The 25,604-nt window shown below is 31.7% G+C and overlaps 1 protein-coding gene across 2 annotated transcripts in view; it reads right to left on the bottom strand.

Moving 5' to 3' along the window:
- Positions 1-25,604, bottom strand: part of LOC127706463 (uncharacterized) — a 94,269-nt gene that overhangs the window by 27,588 nt on the left and 41,077 nt on the right. For both annotated transcript variants that reach the window (XM_052211089.1, XM_052211090.1), the window contains exon 10: positions 9,418-9,627. In XM_052211089.1, coding sequence (XP_052067049.1) covers positions 9,418-9,627 — 210 coding nt within the window. The remainder of the gene's footprint in view (positions 1-9,417; positions 9,628-25,604) is intronic.

The raw sequence follows: 25,604 nt of genomic DNA, 5'->3' as shown, positions 1-25,604 counted from the left end.
TCCTTCATCGATTCTATTCATAGCAACTGCCTTGCGACAATGTTTACGTAAATTATAAGTTGTCTCTTTTTTCTGGATATAAAGTTCATTCCTGGGATCTTCAGACCGCCCATTAATCTTCCATTAATAAAAAGCATTTTTTTTCATTACAATTGCGTCAGAAATTTCTTGGGTCATTACTTTTAATATCGGTTTTCTAAATCTTTTTCGTGGAACTGGACAACAACTTTTTACCGAATTGAAGAGTAAACTGTTCATATTTTGAAAAGCAAGATCCACTTCATATTTATTTTCTAAAGATAATGACAAATTATCCAAACCATTTTCAACTAAAGTTTTATATGCGTCTTTATCTATTTTATTCCACGGAGTTTTACCTGACATGGGTAAAATTCTTGAATTTGAACATTTTGATTTTTCTTTAGCATTGTTGATAAATTTTACTTTCGCTTTTACCAGATAATGATAGATACATTAGTAGCCACATTGTCCATTGTTTCCATACAGACCACATTCTCTTTAAAATCATGTTTAAAAAGTAAAAAGTCAGTGGTTGAGGTTCCTTTACCACTACAATTTACAAAAGTAACAGTTTTCAAAAGAGAGAAAAAACCGCAAGTACATTTATGCTTGACTTATGTCGAGACGTGTCCCGTATTTCACCAAAAAATTATCTGCCTCTACGCTGAGCAGTGAGAAATTGGGAAAGTACACGTTGGGACCAGTCGGGTTAATTCGGCCTAACTTATGGAAGAAGATTAACACTGTAACCAAAAAAAAAAAAAATAGGCCAAAGTGTCTGTTTTCTTACAAAGCAGGATTTATCTCAGGAATAAAACAAAATCATATCAACTTGATATAACAAAAACATTGGTAAGAATTTATTTTATCATTTAATAGTCCACATAAAATCTTGTGAAGCATACTTGAAGTGCTGTCTAAATTAATATTTAGAGCAATACATTTTATTTGTCGTACAAAAAGTTAGCGGCATACTTCCGAACACTGGGTAGCCAACCTGTAGACCAAGTTCATCTTTTTAAAGCCGCTTTGCTCCCCACGATTTTGGGCCTGACTTGGTTTTAACTATTTTTGTAAACTCCACCGGCATTATTTCTCAACACCTATTCGGGACTTGAATCGTTTTTTTTTGTTTTTTTTTGTTTTTTTAATACTTTCTTCCTTTCCTTTTCTTTCTTTTATTAGCGTGAAACATTCATTTACAAAATCTTATCCTCCTGTCCTCCTGCCTGCGAATTCCTGTTGTATTTTAAGTAACGTTGGATTTGAAAACATCAACATATTCAAGCGTCATGCCAAACCATCGCACTTCAGCGAAAGGACCATCGTACTTCAACGCGTACCATCGCACTTCAGTGTGCCCATCGCACTTCAGCGTCCCCATCGCACCTCCGAGTCCTACATATATATTAAATGTCTGAATAATAGCCAACGATAAATCTTACGGGGCGATGGATCATATAATTATGATACAGTACACTACAAAATATAATATCATGTATATAACAAGTCTAAAAGGGTACATCATCATCAAAAAAATATAAAATCATAAACAAATGTTAAATATTTCAGATAATTAATATCCTTCATCAGTAAGATGTCAAATGAATCTTATCTTGACATGTGGTAGTCAAACTGAAATATTAATCTTGATCGTTATACAAATTATCACGAATCAATACGCTGGTAAAAAAAAATTAATATTGATGTTTGGGAGGAGGAATTAATTCTTTACTACTTTCAACTACAAGAGTCCTGTACGGAAGCCTGAGTTACAGGAAAGAAGTGACGGTAAGAAAATGAGTGATGGTAGGGAAAATGAGTGACTCATTCTAAGTTTTTTTCATTAATGCCCTTTGAGGAAACTGTCCTTTACTTTCTTATCCAAAACCTTTCCCGAGAAAGTCTGTCGGCCCTTGACCAACCCTCGTTGTGGTCTATGATAGTGATGGTAAGGTTTTTGAGATCTGCTTTGGCGTGCCCAGGTGATCTCAAATGACGACTTACGGGGAGGTCGGGCTTGCAGGTGTAGTCACTTCGATGACCATTCATGCGTTTGTTGAATGGCTGTTCTGTCTCGCCAACATACTGCATGCCATATCGACACTAAAGAAAGTATACAGCATTCTGGGTTTTGCAAGTTACATTGCAAAATATAGTGTACACAGACCCAGTGGAGTGGCAAGTAAATGTTTGAGTATTTGTTGGCAAGTCAGACATCGTCTGTTACCACACGACTTGCACCACCTTGCAGTTGAAGAGCTTTTATTAGAGGAGACATCAGCACTAACAAATAAGTCTTTCAGGTTTTGCTGGTCTCCGAAAAGATAAGACAGGAGGTTTGAGAAAGATCTTGGATAATTTTAGGTGTTTGGCAATAATCTGCCAATTGGCTAGGATCAAACGTGAAAGGTTAGTAAAGGAGGGATTGTATGTTAAAACAAACGGAACTATTTCGCTTCGTTTAGTGACAGCCTCCTCAGAGGAGCTTTACTCTGAGAGCCTGACTGTTCGGGATACTTTTTGTAGAGTGTTTTGGGTGACAGACTTTGGGAGAAAGGTACTGATGTTTATCTGTAGGTTTACAGTACGTAGAGGTCTGTTGATATGACACCGTCCTTTATAGATGTAGTATATATTGACGGTCAATATAAAAAATCTTGCAAAAATACAATGTAAAATACACAGAAAGATCATTGAAATCCATTTCCATAATACACTATCTACATATGAAATATATAAATTAAGGACTTTCACTCAGTCAATACGTTATATATGGACCTGTCAATATAATCTGACAATTTCACATGTATAGTATATAGTTCAAACAATCAAAACTCAAAGGTGACAGTTGAAGATGTAAAAAAAAAATGTTTCTTTTATTAATCAGTTATTGAGAAAGGAAGAATATAACTGTTTAAATATGTATTCTGATATAATATGATTTTCAGTGTTTTTTAATATACATAGATGATCGTGTATCACTGTACCTAATAAGAGTTGCTGGTATAATAAACTTTGCATCTTACTTTATTTCAGAATCTGCTATGCAAGGAAACTAAGTTTGAAGAAGAAAAGATGAAGAAATTGACTTATTTTTGTTACAATATATTTTAAATGTTACATTTTATTTTATAATTTACAATTTTTTAAAATATATTCTGCTAAAACAGATGAGAATGTATTATCAATCATGCCATTTTAAGAAAACGTGCATGCATAGAAATTGGTTTAAACTTAAGCTGACGGGATGGTTTCAAAGGTGTTCTCAACTTCGATAATAATATAATTTGTAAGTGCTCTTACAAAAAATCCTAACAAAAAATCACAGGGTCAAAGAGCAAATTGTTTTGCTGTAGATTCTTTATTGATTGAAGCATCTGCACTCTGATGAAATGTGCATATGGTGCAATAAAATTGATACCATGAAAGTTTTATTTAAAACACATAATTCACATAAAGACTTGTGTTATGTTCATATATCCTACATGCTATTTCTAAAACATATTTTAGACTGCCTCTGCGGTGTAACGGTTAGAGTACTTGCCTCGAGTGCAGGAGGTTGTAGGTTAGAACAGCGGCCGGGTCAAACCAAAGACTTAAAAACTGGTATTTGCTGCTTCTCCACTAAGCACGCGACATGAAGCATCGAGTAAGAGCAAAGAAAGATTGGCCCGGAGTCAGAAAAATGTGTCCGGGTAGGGTGACATGTCTTCCTGCGAACTGTTACCTTGTGAGCTAGCAAGTTAAAAATCTGGCTCAGCGTGTCGGTCTAGTACAAAGCAGGGTTATTACTAATTTATTATTATCATTCTCTCGTCCTAAATATGCATCTGACCTGCCACTGGACGTAAAGCAACCATCATCCATCATCCATCTAACATATTTTTATCATACTGTTTTTGAACATGTGTTAATCATATGTTTTCAGACATATATATGGTAACCAGAAACATGCGTCAAACATGTGTTTTCAAACGCATGTTTCCCAGAAATGCATGTAAACTATACATTTCTCAAACATGCGTTAAACGTACGGTGCTCCAAACATGCGTTTTTGACATATTTAGAAACATGTGGTAAATTCATGGTAAACATGCGTTAACATGCGTTGCATTTTTTGCTGTGTATAAGGTAAATGATCTCCTCAAAAGTCCACAATTGACAACTATCAGACAGCTATGGTTCATTGATAATCATTATATCTTATCCAACATTGTTTGTCTTTGAGAAAATCATTTCCACGTTGACTTCACATATTTTCTTCAATATATACAGATAATATTTAATTGGTTTACCATATGGATGCGGGATACATCAAAAAGTAATTATAGATCAACACTTAATAAACATACGTTGTGACATCAAACGCAACAATGAAATTTTGGGCATCAAATACAAAAAATTTTTTTAGGCACAGGCCATTTATTACTTATCTTGTGTATGTGTGTGTATAAAGGGGGCTTGTATTGACATTTCCTCGGTACAAACAAATAATTTTTTCGACTTTAATAAAAAAAAAAGGGGGGAAGGGCGAGCTTTGATATATCCTTGGTACAAACAATTGTTTTCGACTTTAAGAAAAAAACCTTCAATATTTTAATTACTATATATATAATAAAATATTAATTTTCGCGAACCATTTAGGTCACAGAAATTCCAAAAAATGGCATCAGTAAGGAGAGTTGTACAAATGATGTGAATACACAGAACCCGGATCCAAATTATCTTTTACTAAAAGTATTCATCATTTTCTGTTTTGTATGTACTAACAACATTTCATTGTTCTACAATTTCGATTAAAATATTATAAAACCTGCAGTTCAATAGGTCACATGCCCCAAATAAACATTCCCCGATTGGTCGAACTACTGTGGCCTCGGTGTAAAGCAACGCATGCCTCGATGTAAATATCACGCTTCCAAAAAATAGAGGTATGTCCCAACTTAACATTCCCCGATTGGTTGAATTGCTGCTCGATGTAAAGCAACGGAAGCCTTGATGCAATGAAGAAAAGGGGTTGACAGGATAAACGTAATCGTTATAAATTTTAACTTCATGGTTCTTATGCAAGCAAATTTAATAAACAATGATTTTATACAGTTGTGTTATTGTTTTCACCTTACATAGGGCTTTATTTCTGATCTTATTTCTGTGTACACAATTCTGAATCTACATATTTCACCTATATCAATATTAGGTAATCCGTTTGGACGATTCCATATACTATTATGTTTTAGGGTTTTTTAGCTTCAGTGTCGAGTTGGTGTATAGTATTGAGGGCTATCTGCGAGAAATAAATCCTTTTGTCTGATAGATTAACTAAATTCAAAACCAATATAAAAATAGTTAACACATATATTTTATTTAACTGAGTAAATTGATCGGAATGTGAATGATACATAAACCTAAAATTCGTTTTGGTCTATCCCAGTGATGACATTTGCGCGGGAATTTAGTCCATTGACATCGTAATATAAGTTACTTTGGATTATAATTATCTGTAGATGTAATGTTACAGGATTTAATGTGAAATTATTTGTCTCTTCTTTTATAGTACACGAGTTTGACGTCAGGTTTGTACACATGAAGTCTCTAGTCTAAAAAAAAGCCAGTGACAGAACGATAAACAGATAAGCAACTGTCTAGGGCCAAGTAAGGGAGGTGAAAAAGCCAGTATTACGCAGAACGATAAACAGTTACATAGACGGATCCAGGGGGTGGGGAAAATTTGGTTGATTTTATAGGGAAGCAGGGGCGGATCCAGCCATTTTATAAAAGGGGGGTTCCCAACCCGGGACAAAGGGTGGGGGGGGGGGGGGGGTTCCAACTATGTGTCCCCATTCAAATGCATTGATCGTCCAACCCTCGGAACCGTCCCCCCGGATCCGCCACTGGGGAAGCATGACGGGAGTGGCCACCCCCCTTTTATGAAAAGTTGTGGATCCGCCACTGAGATTTATATAAGCAGGTTTTCTTTGTGTAGATACCTTAAAATATCACCAACTGTGACTGAGTACACAATTTGATTCATTTTAGCTCATTAGCTGGGCTCACTCGCTAAAAAGGTTCATTGCGGGCCTGCTCACTGGCTAACATTTTACGATATTCATGACTCGTGTAGAAAAGCCGATAATCTATACATGTGTGTGAGGAGTAGTTATCAAGCTTGCTTTCGTCTGTAAAAACTGTCTTAGGCCAAGTTAGGGAGGTGAAAAAGCCAGTAATAGAACGATAAACAGATGATCAGGTTTTCTTCATATAGATCCCTTAAAATATCCCCCACTGAGGACACAAATTTGATTTATTTTAGCTCATTAGCTGCGCTCGCTCGCCATAATAGGTTCATTGCGGCTTACTGGCTAATATGTGTAGAAAAGCTGATAACCTATATGTACATGTATATGGTCAGATCATATGTTTTCGTACGTCATATGAATTTGTACTATGCATGCCTTTTCAATGGAAATTGTGACGACAGTATGCATTCTTAATAGCACGAAAAACGATGAGAAGAGGATACATATGTCAACCAAAATTTTTCAGCAACGTCAAAATATGTGAGGACACCCTATCAAGATCTATCAAGCTTGCGTTCATGTTGCGTTAAAACTGTTTTAGGTAGGTGAAAAATACCAACAATATAACAATAAATAGATAATCGATATTGTAAAATATCAATGTGTTGAAAAGCCAATGATCTACATATATACTTAAATATGTCAACCATAAAATAAAACAGATTTAATTTACACCACAACTGTTGAAAAAACCTTTATCATGTTTATGTTTATATAACTTATCTCATTCTAGTCCATTCAACTGACAGAATCAGTGTACATTTCATGAACTCTTTAATAACAATAATCATCATGGACTATTCTTTATAGCAATATCTGTTAGCCATTTAGGGGTCTTTTGCATTCAAAGTTTAGTTTTAGTGGGTTTAATTTGCGAAAAAGAACTCAATTTCCAGATCAAAGTTAACATTTTCTATATATTTTGCTGTGTCAAAATGACCTAATGAATATAAAGGACAGTACCCATATAGACCCAAAAATGGTATATCACATTCTACACATGACATTTTAGCAGGAAAGACTGCCATTGGAGTATATAACTTTTAACCTGTGTATGTATAATTAAAATATGATAATAAAATTCATATCTTTTTCAGGACTTCTGATCGAACCATGTACATGTAGTATGGCATGTTTGTGAGATATGGTTTTGGTGGATAGGATGTTCATGAAGGACCCGTAGTACAAAGTATATCACTGGATTGAGCTCTTTGTCTAAGTGTATTATTAAAGTGCTTTGCTTTGAGCTCAGTTCATTGTTATGCAATTCATTCATTGTGAAATAAAGATTTGACAGACAACTCTCATTTACAAGGATTTGTCAGGGTAGTATCCATTCTATGTACAATGTAAGTAATAAGGAGATAAAAGCATTTTATTATGATTTGAACCAAACATTTTTTGTCCTTTAACCAAATTTTAAAAAAAGAACAAATTTACCCGACAATGCTACACTTGCTACTAGCAATATGATGCTAGGTTGTTTTAATACATCTGTAATGCCTACTGATGACTCGGTCCTGAGTGTAAATGGTCATTCAGTATGTTAAAAAAAAATAAAATTATAAGGCCTATCTGGCCTAATTGATTTCTAAAACTATATTTCGTTGTACATGTTCAACATTTTTCATTCATTTGTTTATTTCTTAATTTGTGTGAATTAACATTGTTACAGTAAATGTTAATTACTACACTTTCATACCACAACAAATACTGTATTGGTATCACTTATATTTGTATCCATATAACAAAAAAAATTGAAAAGAGAATAATTTTGCAATACCTTTTTCATATTGAATACTATAACTTTTTTGATATTTAGACATATTAAGTAGATTTTCATAATACCCACTTGACATGCTTGAAATTCTATCAGATTACTTTTGGAGCAGTTATGAGTCTTTGAAGCATGCTCACAAAGGTTTTTTTGTTGATATAGTTTTCATATTGGTCAAAACTTTTTTTTGCTTCGGCCAGCTTTGGAGGAGATGTTATCAAAGAATTGATAAAAAACAACACAGAAGTTTACTTTCTAGCTCATCTAGCCCCAAGCATCATGTCAGGCATTTTCATTACTAAAAAACTAATAAATGTCTTCTAATCTGAGAAACAATTTCAACATTTTAACAAAATATTTTACTAATGATACTGACAATCCACCACAAAGTAATATAAATAGAACCATACAAATAGTGAGCAAATACATATAAAAAAGATGTGGTATGATTGCCAATGAGACAATTCTCCACAACAGACCAAAATGACACAGAAATTAACAACTACGGGTCACCGTACAGCCTTCAACAATGAGCAAAGCCCATAACGCATAGTCATTTATGTTATTTATGTACACAAAATAAACGAAAAACAAATATTATGTAACACATAGACAAACGACAACCACTGAATTACAGCCTCCTGATATCATGTTCTCAGATATCATCTCCCATTTAAAAAAAAATCACATGAAAAAATGAACCTATTATGTGTTGCTCTCCTAGCTACAAAATTTATCCAAAATCAAAGATGTGGAAAATATTCTATCATAATCATTTGGTCATTAATGCAATTAGTGTCTCTTCCATGCCCTCTTGAACATAAAATCTAAATATTAAATAAACAACACTCCTCATGCTCAGGTTGGTTGTCATCGTGCAACACAGTTAATAACACCATATAGGAAAAACATAGAACTCCTTTTGTCATATAAAACACTGTCAAACATCCAAACATACTATCCACATTCATCTGTGTCCACACTTGTTTATATAATAATATAATAATATTTTATCATTGCTGCGTTGATCCCTTTATAATTGTGCAGCATGTTTTCTTTACTCACGTTCTTAAACAATGAAGAGTATTGCTTGATTCATAAAACGTTTGCAATGTGTGTTTTAAATAATTTCAAGAAACCTTTATTAACCAATGACATGTGTTTTAGAATTAACGCACTTCCAGAAACATTCCCAAAAATCAGATGGGATAACTGTGTATAAAATTACACAACTAAATAAAATCATGCAAACATTCGTATGTCACAGATAAAAATGAATTAAAGAAAACGTATGATATACGTCAATCAGATAACGAACGAACCAAATACAAATCACTCTAAAGGACAACACCAAATATTCTAAATCCAAAATAGTCATTATATTACATAGAATATGTAAGATTCGGTATAATTCACCAATTCAAATGGCGGGATATTTCATTATTGCCCAAAGTAAGGTGTCAAATATATATTAGAATTACATGTATTGTGACTTAATAAATAATGTCTTTTAGATGATTTATTTGACAAATTACTTACGTTTAAAAGGTAGAATGAGATCGACTTCCTTTTCACTAATGTTGTTTTGTTCAATAAAATGTTTAAATTGGTTTCTTTTAAAGATTTTGCCGCGTTTCAAAAATTCAGGATCAAATTCACTGTTGAAAACTTCTCTTACTGCAGGAGTCGCTATTCTAAGCATTAGATGAACCAATCGTAGATAGTTTACCTCTTCAGAAGTTGCTTCAACTGAAAGAAGAAAAAGAAAAAACAAACTATGAATAAACTTATCAAACACTTCAGTAAACATTCAAAATGATAACGAAATAACTTACTAACATAGCGAATAAACAAATACGATTACACTCCCAGATACAGAATCCCACTCAAGTGTGAACTCGGATGTTCCGGAAGGATAAGCAGTTACTGATCCACTAATGGATTCCGTCATATTATTCATTGCATGCAAATATGTTCAGTGAAAGGAGCATGTATACGATAATGTAAAAAAAAACGGAATTGTGTTTATGATTCTTTTTTAGATGAATTTTCATTCACAGATACATAAGCAAAAATATAAACGAATAAAAAGGCATACTCTATAAAGATTAAATAAGAAATAAGGAAATTAAAAATATAAATAAATATACAAGATAGCATGGTCAAAAAAGCCTAATACAAGATGTTTGTGCTAACTGATTTTTTATTGAGGCGTTATAAAAACTTTATAACTATTGGTTTGTTCTAATAATCAGTTACATTAATTTTTAAAATATCAAATGTTTGATTCAGCAGCTACTACTAGTGCAAAAGAAAATAATTTTTACCAGTTGACAATTAGGAATTTACTCCCTGAATTTGGTACCAGTTGAAAATTAGGAATTTACTCCCTGATTTGATGAGTATATATACAAGCAACGGTTTGAATTTCCATTAAAAAACAAACACCCGCAATTAAAATAAACTGTTGACACAGAGATATGTCTCGCCTGTCAGCTTGAAATTCAGAAAAAGACAATCCGATGGAAAACAACATTGCTTATAAATTCAGTCGCTGGACCATGATCTAGTGGGCAGGTCCTGAAAATAATCCACAAACTGAGATGTACAGACAGTAGAACATATCGTTGTCCATTGTAAGTAGTTCCTATCAATCTAACTTAAGCAGAAAACTTAACATTGAAAATTGCTAATTAATTCAAAGTCACTGGACCATGTCCTAGGGGCCAGGGCCTCAAAATAGTCGTCAAACTAAAATACGAACTGATAGTAATGCAACTTTATACAAAATATCATTGATCTATCACAAGTAGATCCTATGAAACTAAGTTAAGCAGTAAACTTAACACTGAAAATTGCTAATTAATTCAAAGTCACTGGACCTAGGTGGCAGGGCCTCAAGATAGTCGTCAAACTGATATATAATGAGTGTAATGCAACTTTACATTAAATATCAATGATCTCTCACAAGTTATTCATATCATACTAACTTAACAAGTGGTGACGCCGTCGCCGGAAAAGCAATCCCTATGTATCGCTTTCCGCAACTTTCGTCGCAGGCGAGACAATAACAATAGTAAAGAACTCCCTTGGAAGGTAGAAATTTATTTCATATCAATTAATAAAAAGTATACTGACTGATGATTCATACATTCTGTACAAAAATAATGACACATAATGCACAATGATAATTGTTATTTCGCTAAAATGATAAGAAATATGTTGAATAACCAGAGAAAATCAGTTCTTTTCGTTGTAGGGGGAAAGAAAACATACGTCAGTAAATAATTTAACTTGTTATCAACTCTATAATTGAATTTGACCTGTATATATAGGTTTTGCTTTATAAATACCACACATATTTTACAACAATTTTAATCTGATCACAAACACACAACGGCACGTTGTTTTTTCATTCACCTCATGATTTTCAACAACAGGACGCAGGTTATAAAGACGTACGACGCTAGAAAGGTTTTATTGCGAAATATACGTACGATACAATGAAATGATAGGCCTATTTGGTCAGTTATGGCGTTTGTATAGTTCTCAATCAAGTAACAAGTTAACATAAAAGCCATTAAATAACAAAAATATTTCACGATCTGCACTTTTCTTTTTCAGAAGTAGCTTAAAAGCAAAACAACATGGGTTGTACATGTTAACATAATGTATGAATAGAACGACATGTGGGTACATATTAAAGGAGACAACAACTCAAAGAATACAAAAAAAGACAAGACAGTTGTGCTCAACATACAGTCTTTTTATTTTTATATTAAAACTTGGTTTTGTATGTTATTTACTGAGACATAATATTAACGTAAATAATTCTTTAGTGATTAATTTGTCCTTTTTACAAAGCCAAACTCTTGACCATAGACGAATTTGGCTATCTTAGACCCCTTTTGGTCATTTATTTTGTTTAGGTCCTATACATATGTTTGCCTTTCAAATGTTTGGGTTCGAGCGAAGGTAAATGCAAAAAAAGCTCTTCGGATGCACGAAATTAATTATGTTATTTTCACTCACTATATGGCCCGAGAACACAGTTATTTCGTAGTGCATTTCTTTTAGACAATAAATTCAAATTAAAAAAATCGCACCTGCTCTATCTCCAAAAGATTTTTACAGTGTAGTGTACTACTATTGATACAAATAATATCAAAATTATAGAAACTTCTACCAGCTCTAACTCAAAATATTGACAATTCTGTGTTAAGGGGGGCTAAAATTCAGTTTGACAGCTTCCGACATTCTAATTTTTGACCTTTTTTAACTGGACCAAATCACTACTTAACATAAAGATTCAGCACCCAAATTTTTTTAACATGTAATTTCATCCCCTTACTTAATATTTCATGCATAAAATATCAAGAAATAAATTGGGAAAGTGTATAAAAAAAAAATGCAAGTTATACACTGTTCACACTAGGGACTATATTTGTAGACAACGAAAACCAAAGGACGATAACTGTGTCCTTGGACCTAATAGGATAGAAAGACTTGACCAATTTTAATAAAACTTTGCATGACCTAAGCTTAGGCAATTTTAAGATAGTTGGCCAAGTTTCATGGACATAGGATATATATTATAGAAACTAGGGCCATTTTAATATTGAAATTTGGATGTTTATTTTTGACGTTTAAATCAAATATTTTCAGCTGTCAAGATTTTGGCCTAAAAAATTTAAATATTGCAAAAATTTGCTTTTTAAATACTCTTGAATATAATATAATAAGTATTAAAAGCAACGGAACACTCATTTGATTCATCAGATTTTTCACAGTTATTCAAAAGTCAAATTTATATGAGCCTGTGCCTGAAAATAGAGATTTTCGAATTAAGGGAAGCCTTACATAAACATGCATTTTTTTCAACCAATTTGAAGTTTTTGAAGGTTTTTAACCATACATTATTCTTCCATATATATTAAATGTACTTTAAATGTAAAGAAAAGTTACAAAAAGCATACTACATGAGTATGAAATGGTCTTAGGCCATGTAAGACTGAGAATTATTTAGAGTCGATTTAGGCCGTAGCCCATATTTACATATAAAAATGCACACAGAGGCTATAAGGAAGTGAAATTTGTTACTTTTTGCTCATTTCTATGCTAAGATGTCATGATACAAGAAGTCTAATTGCAAAAGGACTCTTGAATTCAACTTTTTTTTGCAGACAGTATGGTCTGATGACCAGTTTTTCACTTTTCAATGGAAAACTTGCATGTAGTTTTAGTCTCATTTGGCATATATTTGAACCACTTACTATCCTAAAGAAGAAAATTATGGTAGCATATGAAATGAATAGGGTGTACTGATCATTGTAAAGTGTTTTTTTAACAGATTTAGTGAAATATTTGTGACGGACTACAGATTTTATGTACAAAGCTCTTCACATTTCACATACATCAAACAGGCCGTTTAACCAGGGACATAAATACAAATATTCTGCACATTTTTTTTGAGATAATCTACTTTTCTCTAGATTCCGAGTTCACAAATGGTTAATTAAATTTGATTTAAGCATAGAAACACAAATATCAGGAACATAAAAAGCTGTCAGATAGAAAGTCAGCATGGCTCTTAGGCATAAAATGGAAACTGCTTTGAAATGCTTATTTTAGCAGTATAATGCCAAAATGGGACATTTTAACAGAATTTCTGTCAAACAAAGCTGTAAATCCTTTACTTTTATTGAGTTTGACAAATTGAAACCAGAAAACCATTCAGGAAAGTTGCCAAAGTACAGAATCTACATTTACGGAATTCATCTCTTAGGCCCGAGAACACAGTTATTTCGTAGTGCATTTCTTTTAGACAATAAATTCAAATTAAAAAAATCGCACCTGCTCTATCTCAAAAAGATTTTTACAGTGTAGTGTACTACTATTGATACAAATAATATCAAAATTATAGAAACTTCTACCAGCTCTAACTCAAAATATTGACAATTCTGTGTTAAGGGGGGCTAAAATTCAGTTTGACAGCTTCCGACATTCTAATTTTTGACCTTTTTTAACTGGACCAAATCACTACTTAACATAAAGATTCAGCACCCAAATTTTTTTAACATGTAATTTCATCCCCTTACTTAATATTTCATGCATAAAATATCAAGAAATAAATTGGGAAAGTGTATAAAAAAAAAATGCAAGTTATACACTGTTCACACTAGGGACTATATTTGTAGACAACGAAAACCAAAGGACGATAACTGTGTCCTTGGACCTAATAGGATAGAAAGACTTGACCAATTTTAATAAAACTTTGCATGACCTAAGCTTAGGCAATTTTAAGATAGTTGGCCAAGTTTCATGGACATAGGATATATATTATAGAAACTAGGGCCATTTTAATATTGAAATTTGGATGTTTATTTTTGACGTTTAAATCAAATATTTTCAGCTGTCAAGATTTTGGCCTAAAAAATTTAAATATTGCAAAAATTTGCTTTTTAAATACTCTTGAATATAATATAATAAGTATTAAAAGCAACGGAACACTCATTTGATTCATCAGATTTTTCACAGTTATTCAAAAGTCAAATTTATATGAGCCTGTGCCTGAAAATAGAGATTTTCGAATTAAGGGAAGCCTTACATAAACATGCATTTTTTTCAACCAATTTGAAGTTTTTGAAGGTTTTTAACCATACATTATTCTTCCATATATATTAAATGTACTTTAAATGTAAAGAAAAGTTACAAAAAGCATACTACATGAGTATGAAATGGTCTTAGGCCATGTAAGACTGAGAATTATTTAGAGTCGATTTAGGCCGTAGCCCATATTTACATATAAAAATGCACACAGAGGCTATAAGGAAGTGAAATTTGTTACTTTTTGCTCATTTCTATGCTAAGATGTCATGATACAAGAAGTCTAATTGCAAAAGGACTCTTGAATTCAACTTTTTTTTGCAGACAGTATGGTCTGATGACCAGTTTTTCACTTTTCAATGGAAAACTTGCATGTAGTTTTAGTCTCATTTGGCATATATTTGAACCACTTACTATCCTAAAGAAGAAAATTATGGTAGCATATGAAATGAATAGGGTGTACTGATCATTGTAAAGTGTTTTTTTAACAGATTTAGTGAAATATTTGTGACGGACTACAGATTTTATGTACAAAGCTCTTCACATTTCACATACATCAAACAGGCCGTTTAACCAGGGACATAAATACAAATATTCTGCACATTTTTTTTGAGATAATCTACTTTTCTCTAGATTCCGAGTTCACAAATGGTTAATTAAATTTGATTTAAGCATAGAAACACAAATATCAGGAACATAAAAAGCTGTCAGATAGAAAGTCAGCATGGCTCTTAGGCATAAAATGGAAACTGCTTTGAAATGCTTATTTTAGCAGTATAATGCCAAAATGGGACATTTTAACAGAATTTCTGTCAAACAAAGCTGTAAATCCTTTACTTTTATTGAGTTTGACAAATTGAAACCAGAAAACCATTCAGGAAAGTTGCCAAAGTACAGAATCTACATTTACGGAATTCATCTCTTAGGATAGAAAGACTTGTCCAATTTTAATAAAACTTTGCATGACCTAAGCTTAGGCAATTTTAAGATAGTTGGCCAAGTTTCATGGACATAGGATATATATTATAGAAACTAGGGCCATTTTAATATTGAAATTTGGATGTTTATTTTTGACGTTTAAATCAAATATTTTCAGCTGTCAAGATTTTGGCCTAAAAAATTTAAATATTGCAAAAATTTGCTTTTTAAATACTCTTGAATATAATATAATAAGTATTAAAAGCAACGGAACACTCATTTGATTCATCAGATTTTTCACAGTTATTCAAAAGTCAAATTTATATGAGCCTGTGCCTGAAAATAGAGATTTTCGAATTAAGGGAAGCCTTACATAAACATGCATTTTTTTCAACCAATTTGAAGTTTTTGAAGGTTTTTAACCATACATTATTCTTCCATATATATTAAATGTACTTTAAATGTAAAGAAAAGTTACAAAAAGCATACTACATGAGTATGAAATGGTCTTAGGCCATGTAAGACTGAGAATTATTTAGAGTCGATTTAGGCCGTAGCCCATATTTACATATAAAAATGCACACAGAGGCTATAAGGAAGTGAAATTTGTTACTTTTTGCTCATTTCTATGCTAAGATGTCATGATACAAGAAGTCTAATTGCAAAAGGACTCTTGAATTCAACTTTTTTTTGCAGACAGTATGGTCTGATGACCAGTTTTTCACTTTTCAATGGAAAACTTGCATGTAGTTTTAGTCTCATTTGGCATATATTTGAACCACTTACTATCCTAAAGAAGAAAATTATGGTAGCATATGAAATGAATAGGGTGTACTGATCATTGTAAAGTGTTTTTTTAACAGATTTAGTGAAATATTTGTGACGGACTACAGATTTTATGTACAAAGCTCTTCACATTTCACATACATCAAACAGGCCGTTTAACCAGGGACATAAATACAAATATTCTGCACATTTTTTTTGAGATAATCTACTTTTCTCTAGATTCCGAGTTCACAAATGGTTAATTAAATTTGATTTAAGCATAGAAACACAAATATCAGGAACATAAAAAGCTGTCAGATAGAAAGTCAGCATGGCTCTTAGGCATAAAATGGAAACTGCTTTGAAATGCTTATTTTAGCAGTATAATGCCAAAATGGGACATTTTAACAGAATTTCTGTCAAACAAAGCTGTAAATCCTTTACTTTTATTGAGTTTGACAAATTGAAACCAGAAAACCATTCAGGAAAGTTGCCAAAGTACAGAATCTACATTTACGGAATTCATCTCTTAGGATAGAAAGACTTGACCAATTTTAATAAAACTTTGCATGACCTAAGCTTAGGCAATTTTAAGATAGTTGGCCAAGTTTCATGGACATAGGATATATATTATAGAAACTAGGGCCATTTTAATATTGAAATTTGGATGTTTATTTTTGACGTTTAAATCAAATATTTTCAGCTGTCAAGATTTTGGCCTAAAAAATTTAAATATTGCAAAAATTTGCTTTTTAAATACTCTTGAATATAATATAATAAGTATTAAAAGCAACGGAACACTCATTTGATTCATCAGATTTTTCACAGTTATTCAAAAGTCAAATTTATATGAGCCTGTGCCTGAAAATAGAGATTTTCGAATTAAGGGAAGCCTTACATAAACATGCATTTTTTTCAACCAATTTGAAGTTTTTGAAGGTTTTTAACCATACATTATTCTTCCATATATATTAAATGTACTTTAAATGTAAAGAAAAGTTACAAAAAGCATACTACATGAGTATGAAATGGTCTTAGGCCATGTAAGACTGAGAATTATTTAGAGTCGATTTAGGCCGTAGCCCATATTTACATATAAAAATGCACACAGAGGCTATAAGGAAGTGAAATTTGTTACTTTTTGCTCATTTCTATGCTAAGATGTCATGATACAAGAAGTCTAATTGCAAAAGGACTCTTGAATTCAACTTTTTTTTGCAGACAGTATGGTCTGATGACCAGTTTTTCACTTTTCAATGGAAAACTTGCATGTAGTTTTAGTCTCATTTGGCATATATTTGAACCACTTACTATCCTAAAGAAGAAAATTATGGTAGCATATGAAATGAATAGGGTGTACTGATCATTGTAAAGTGTTTTTTTAACAGATTTAGTGAAATATTTGTGACGGACTACAGATTTTATGTACAAAGCTCTTCACATTTCACATACATCAAACAGGCCGTTTAACCAGGGACATAAATACAAATATTCTGCACATTTTTTTTGAGATAATCTACTTTTCTCTAGATTCCGAGTTCACAAATGGTTAATTAAATTTGATTTAAGCATAGAAACACAAATATCAGGAACATAAAAAGCTGTCAGATAGAAAGTCAGCATGGCTCTTAGGCATAAAATGGAAACTGCTTTGAAATGCTTATTTTAGCAGTATAATGCCAAAATGGGACATTTTAACAGAATTTCTGTCAAACAAAGCTGTAAATCCTTTACTTTTATTGAGTTTGACAAATTGAAACCAGAAAACCATTCAGGAAAGTTGCCAAAGTACAGAATCTACATTTACGGAATTCATCTAATAGGATAGAAAGACTTGACCAATTTTAATAAAACTTTGCATGACCTAAGCTTAGGCAATTTTAAGATAGTTGGCCAAGTTTCATGGACATAGGATATATATTATAGAAACTAGGGCCATTTTAATATTGAAATTTGGATGTTTATTTTTGACGTTTAAATCAAATATTTTCAGCTGTCAAGATTTTGGCCTAAAAAATTTAAATATTGCAAAAATTTGCTTTTTAAATACTCTTGAATATAATATAATAAGTATTAAAAGCAACGGAACACTCATTTGATTCATCAGATTTTTCACAGTTATTCAAAAGTCAAATTTATATGAGCCTGTGCCTGAAAATAGAGATTTTCGAATTAAGGGAAGCCTTACATAAACATGCATTTTTTTCAACCAATTTGAAGTTTTTGAATGTTTTTAACCATACATTATTCTTCCATATATATTAAATGTACTTTAAATGTAAAGAAAAGTTACAAAAAGCATACTACATGAGTATGAAATGGTCTTAGGCCATGTAAGACTGAGAATTATTTAGAGTCGATTTAGGCCGTAGCCCATATTTACATATAAAAATGCACACAGAGGCTATAAGGAAGTGAAATTTGTTACTTTTTGCTCATTTCTATGCTAAGATGTCATGATACAAGAAGTCTAATTGCAAAAGGACTCTTGAATTCAACTTTTTTTTGCAGACAGTATGGTCTGATGACCAGTTTTTCACTTTTCAATGGAAAACTTGCATGTAGTTTTAGTCTCATTTGGCATATATTTGAACCACTTACTATCCTAAAGAAGAAAATTATGGTAGCATATGAAATGAATAGGGTGTACTGATCATTGTAAAGTGTTTTTTTAACAGATTTAGTGAAATATTTGTGACGGACTACAGATTTTATGTACAAAGCTCTTCACATTTCACATACATCAAACAGGCCGTTTAACCAGGGACATAAATACAAATATTCTGCACATTTTTTTTGAGATAATCTACTTTTCTCTAGATTCCGAGTTCACAAATGGTTAATTAAATTTGATTTAAGCATAGAAACACAAATATCAGGAACATAAAAAGCTGTCAGATAGAAAGTCAGCATGGCTCTTAGGCATAAAATGGAAACTGCTTTGAAATGCTTATTTTAGCAGTATAATGCCAAAATGGGACATTTTAACAGAATTTCTGTCAAACAAAGCTGTAAATCCTTTACTTTTATTGAGTTTGACAAATTGAAACCAGAAAACCATTCAGGAAAGTTGCCAAAGTACAGAATCTACATTTACGGAATTCATCTCTTAGGCCCGAGAACACAGTTATTTCGTAGTGCATTTCTTTTAGACAATAAATTCAAATTAAAAAAATCGCACCTGCTCTATCTCAAAAAGATTTTTTACAGTGTAGTGTACTACTATTGATACAAATAATATCAAAATTATAGAAACTTCTACCAGCTCTAACTCAAAATATTGACAATTCTGTGTTAAGGGGGGCTAAAATTCAGTTTGACAGCTTCCGACATTCTAATTTTTGACCTTTTTTAACTGGACCAAATCACTACTTAACATAAAGATTCAGCACCCAAATTTTTTTAACATGTAATTTCATCCCCTTACTTAATATTTCATGCATAAAATATCAAGAAATAAATTGGGAAAGTGTATAAAAAAAAAATGCAAGTTATACACTGTTCACACTAGGGACTATATTTGTAGACAACGAAAACCAAAGGACGATAACTGTGTCCTTGGACCTAATAGGATAGAAAGACTTGACCAATTTTAATAAAACTTTGCATGACCTAAGCTTAGGCAATTTTAAGATAGTTGGCCAAGTTTCATGGACATAGGATATATATTATAGAAACTAGGGCCATTTTAATATTGAAATTTGGATGTTTATTTTTGACGTTTAAATCAAATATTTTCAGCTGTCAAGATTTTGGCCTAAAAAATTTAAATATTGCAAAAATTTGCTTTTTAAATACTCTTGAATATAATATAATAAGTATTAAAAGCAACGGAACACTCATTTGATTCATCAGATTTTTCACAGTTATTCAAAAGTCAAATTTATATGAGCCTGTGCCTGAAAATAGAGATTTTCGAATTAAGGGAAGCCTTACATAAACATGCATTTTTTTCAACCAATTTGAAGTTTTTGAAGGTTTTTAACCATACATTATTCTTCCATATATATTAAATGTACTTTAAATGTAAAGAAAAGTTACAAAAAGCATACTACATGAGTATGAAATGGTCTTAGGCCATGTAAGACTGAGAATTATTTAGAGTCGATTTAGGCCGTAGCCCATATTTACATATAAAAATGCACACAGAGGCTATAAGGAAGTGAAATTTGTTACTTTTTGCTCATTTCTATGCTAAGATGTCATGATACAAGAAGTCTAATTGCAAAAGGACTCTTGAATTCAACTTTTTTTTGCAGACAGTATGGTCTGATGACCAGTTTTTCACTTTTCAATGGAAAACTTGCATGTAGTTTTAGTCTCATTTGGCATATATTTGAACCACTTACTATCCTAAAGAAGAAAATTATGGTAGCATATGAAATGAATAGGGTGTACTGATCATTGTAAAGTGTTTTTTTAACAGATTTAGTGAAATATTTGTGACGGACTACAGATTTTATGTACAAAGCTCTTCACATTTCACATACATCAAACAGGCCGTTTAACCAGGGACATAAATACAAATATTCTGCACATTTTTTTTGAGATAATCTACTTTTCTCTAGATTCCGAGTTCACAAATGGTTAATTAAATTTGATTTAAGCATAGAAACACAAATATCAGGAACATAAAAAGCTGTCAGATAGAAAGTCAGCATGGCTCTTAGGCATAAAATGGAAACTGCTTTGAAATGCTTATTTTAGCAGTATAATGCCAAAATGGGACATTTTAACAGAATTTCTGTCAAACAAAGCTGTAAATCCTTTACTTTTATTGAGTTTGACAAATTGAAACCAGAAAACCATTCAGGAAAGTTGCCAAAGTACAGAATCTACATTTACGGAATTCATCTCTTAGGCCCGAGAACACAGTTATTTCGTAGTGCATTTCTTTTAGACAATAAATTCAAATTAAAAAAATCGCACCTGCTCTATCTCAAAAAGATTTTTACAGTGTAGTGTACTACTATTGATACAAATAATATCAAAATTATAGAAACTTCTACCAGCTCTAACTCAAAATATTGACAATTCTGTGTTAAGGGGGGCTAAAATTCAGTTTGACAGCTTCCGACATTCTAATTTTTGACCTTTTTTAACTGGACCAAATCACTACTTAACATAAAGATTCAGCACCCAAATTTTTTTAACATGTAATTTCATCCCCTTACTTAATATTTCATGCATAAAATATCAAGAAATAAATTGGGAAAGTGTATAAAAAAAAAATGCAAGTTATACACTGTTCACACTAGGGACTATATTTGTAGACAACGAAAACCAAAGGACGATAACTGTGTCCTTGGACCTAATAGGATAGAAAGACTTGACCAATTTTAATAAAACTTTGCATGACCTAAGCTTAGGCAATTTTAAGATAGTTGGCCAAGTTTCATGGACATAGGATATATATTATAGAAACTAGGGCCATTTTAATATTGAAATTTGGATGTTTATTTTTGACGTTTAAATCAAATATTTTCAGCTGTCAAGATTTTGGCCTAAAAAATTTAAATATTGCAAAAATTTGCTTTTTAAATACTCTTGAATATAATATAATAAGTATTAAAAGCAACGGAACACTCATTTGATTCATCAGATTTTTCACAGTTATTCAAAAGTCAAATTTATATGAGCCTGTGCCTGAAAATAGAGATTTTCGAATTAAGGGAAGCCTTACATAAACATGCATTTTTTTCAACCAATTTGAAGTTTTTGAAGGTTTTTAACCATACATTATTCTTCCATATATATTAAATGTACTTTAAATGTAAAGAAAAGTTACAAAAAGCATACTACATGAGTATGAAATGGTCTTAGGCCATGTAAGACTGAGAATTATTTAGAGTCGATTTAGGCCGTAGCCCATATTTACATATAAAAATGCACACAGAGGCTATAAGGAAGTGAAATTTGTTACTTTTTGCTCATTTCTATGCTAAGATGTCATGATACAAGAAGTCTAATTGCAAAAGGACTCTTGAATTCAACTTTTTTTTGCAGACAGTATGGTCTGATGACCAGTTTTTCACTTTTCAATGGAAAACTTGCATGTAGTTTTAGTCTCATTTGGCATATATTTGAACCACTTACTATCCTAAAGAAGAAAATTATGGTAGCATATGAAATGAATAGGGTGTACTGATCATTGTAAAGTGTTTTTTTAACAGATTTAGTGAAATATTTGTGACGGACTACAGATTTTATGTACAAAGCTCTTCACATTTCACATACATCAAACAGGCCGTTTAACCAGGGACATAAATACAAATATTCTGCACATTTTTTTTGAGATAATCTACTTTTCTCTAGATTCCGAGTTCACAAATGGTTAATTAAATTTGATTTAAGCATAGAAACACAAATATCAGGAACATAAAAAGCTGTCAGATAGAAAGTCAGCATGGCTCTTAGGCATAAAATGGAAACTGCTTTGAAATGCTTATTTTAGCAGTATAATGCCAAAATGGGACATTTTAACAGAATTTCTGTCAAACAAAGCTGTAAATCCTTTACTTTTATTGAGTTTGACAAATTGAAACCAGAAAACCATTCAGGAAAGTTGCCAAAGTACAGAATCTACATTTACGGAATTCATCTCTTAGGATAGAAAGACTTGACCAATTTTAATAAAACTTTGCATGACCTAAGCTTAGGCAATTTTAAGATAGTTGGCCAAGTTTCATGGACATAGGATATATATTATAGAAACTAGGGCCATTTTAATATTGAAATTTGGATGTTTATTTTTGACGTTTAAATCAAATATTTTCAGCTGTCAAGATTTTGGCCTAAAAAATTTAAATATTGCAAAAATTTGCTTTTTAAATACTCTTGAATATAATATAATAAGTATTAAAAGCAACGGAACACTCATTTGATTCATCAGATTTTTCACAGTTATTCAAAAGTCAAATTTATATGAGCCTGTGCCTGAAAATAGAGATTTTCGAATTAAGGGAAGCCTTACATAAACATGCATTTTTTTCAACCAATTTGAAGTTTTTGAAGGTTTTTAACCATACATTATTCTTCCATATATATTAAATGTACTTTAAATGTAAAGAAAAGTTACAAAAAGCATACTACATGAGTATGAAATGGTCTTAGGCCATGTAAGACTGAGAATTATTTAGAGTCGATTTAGGCCGTAGCCCATATTTACATATAAAAATGCACACAGAGGCTATAAGGAAGTGAAATTTGTTACTTTTTGCTCATTTCTATGCTAAGATGTCATGATACAAGAAGTCTAATTGCAAAAGGACTCTTGAATTCAACTTTTTTTTGCAGACAGTATGGTCTGATGACCAGTTTTTCACTTTTCAATGGAAAACTTGCATGTAGTTTTAGTCTCATTTGGCATATATTTGAACCACTTACTATCCTAAAGAAGAAAATTATGGTAGCATATGAAATGAATAGGGTGTACTGATCATTGTAAAGTGTTTTTTTAACAGATTTAGTGAAATATTTGTGACGGACTACAGATTTTATGTACAAAGCTCTTCACATTTCACATACATCAAACAGGCCGTTTAACCAGGGACATAAATACAAATATTCTGCACATTTTTTTTGAGATAATCTACTTTTCTCTAGATTCCGAGTTCACAAATGGTTAATTAAATTTGATTTAAGCATAGAAACACAAATATCAGGAACATAAAAAGCTGTCAGATAGAAAGTCAGCATGGCTCTTAGGCATAAAATGGAAACTGCTTTGAAATGCTTATTTTAGCAGTATAATGCCAAAATGGGACATTTTAACAGAATTTCTGTCAAACAAAGCTGTAAATCCTTTACTTTTATTGAGTTTGACAAATTGAAACCAGAAAACCATTCAGGAAAGTTGCCAAAGTACAGAATCTACATTTACGGAATTCATCTCTTAGGCCCGAGAACACAGTTATTTCGTAGTGCATTTCTTTTAGACAATAAATTCAAATTAAAAAAATCGCACCTGCTCTATCTCAAAAAGATTTTTACAGTGTAGTGTACTACTATTGATACAAATAATATCAAAATTATAGAAACTTCTACCAGCTCTAACTCAAAATATTGACAATTCTGTGTTAAGGGGGGCTAAAATTCAGTTTGACAGCTTCCGACATTCTAATTTTTGACCTTTTTTAACTGGACCAAATCACTACTTAACATAAAGATTCAGCACCCAAATTTTTTTAACATGTAATTTCATCCCCTTACTTAATATTTCATGCATAAAATATCAAGAAATAAATTGGGAAAGTGTATAAAAAAAAAATGCAAGTTATACACTGTTCACACTAGGGACTATATTTGTAGACAACGAAAACCAAAGGACGATAACTGTGTCCTTGGACCTAATAGGATAGAAAGACTTGACCAATTTTAATAAAACTTTGCATGACCTAAGCTTAGGCAATTTTAAGATAGTTGGCCAAGTTTCATGGACATAGGATATATATTATAGAAACTAGGGCCATTTTAATATTGAAATTTGGATGTTTATTTTTGACGTTTAAATCAAATATTTTCAGCTGTCAAGATTTTGGCCTAAAAAATTTAAATATTGCAAAAATTTGCTTTTTAAATACTCTTGAATATAATATAATAAGTATTAAAAGCAACGGAACACTCATTTGATTCATCAGATTTTTCACAGTTATTCAAAAGTCAAATTTATATGAGCCTGTGCCTGAAAATAGAGATTTTCGAATTAAGGGAAGCCTTACATAAACATGCATTTTTTTCAACCAATTTGAAGTTTTTGAAGGTTTTTAACCATACATTATTCTTCCATATATATTAAATGTACTTTAAATGTAAAGAAAAGTTACAAAAAGCATACTACATGAGTATGAAATGGTCTTAGGCCATGTAAGACTGAGAATTATTTAGAGTCGATTTAGGCCGTAGCCCATATTTACATATAAAAATGCACACAGAGGCTATAAGGAAGTGAAATTTGTTACTTTTTGCTCATTTCTATGCTAAGATGTCATGATACAAGAAGTCTAATTGCAAAAGGACTCTTGAATTCAACTTTTTTTTGCAGACAGTATGGTCTGATGACCAGTTTTTCACTTTTCAATGGAAAACTTGCATGTAGTTTTAGTCTCATTTGGCATATATTTGAACCACTTACTATCCTAAAGAAGAAAATTATGGTAGCATATGAAATGAATAGGGTGTACTGATCATTGTAAAGTGTTTTTTTAACAGATTTAGTGAAATATTTGTGACGGACTACAGATTTTATGTACAAAGCTCTTCACATTTCACATACATCAAACAGGCCGTTTAACCAGGGACATAAATACAAATATTCTGCACATTTTTTTTGAGATAATCTACTTTTCTCTAGATTCCGAGTTCACAAATGGTTAATTAAATTTGATTTAAGCATAGAAACACAAATATCAGGAACATAAAAAGCTGTCAGATAGAAA

The sequence above is a fragment of the Mytilus californianus genome, unplaced genomic scaffold (assembly GCF_021869535.1).
Source record: "Mytilus californianus isolate M0D057914Y unplaced genomic scaffold, xbMytCali1.0.p SCAF_6, whole genome shotgun sequence".
NCBI classification, from domain to species: Eukaryota; Metazoa; Mollusca; class Bivalvia; order Mytilida; family Mytilidae; genus Mytilus; species Mytilus californianus.
This window is presented reverse-complemented; position numbering and strand designations above follow the sequence as displayed.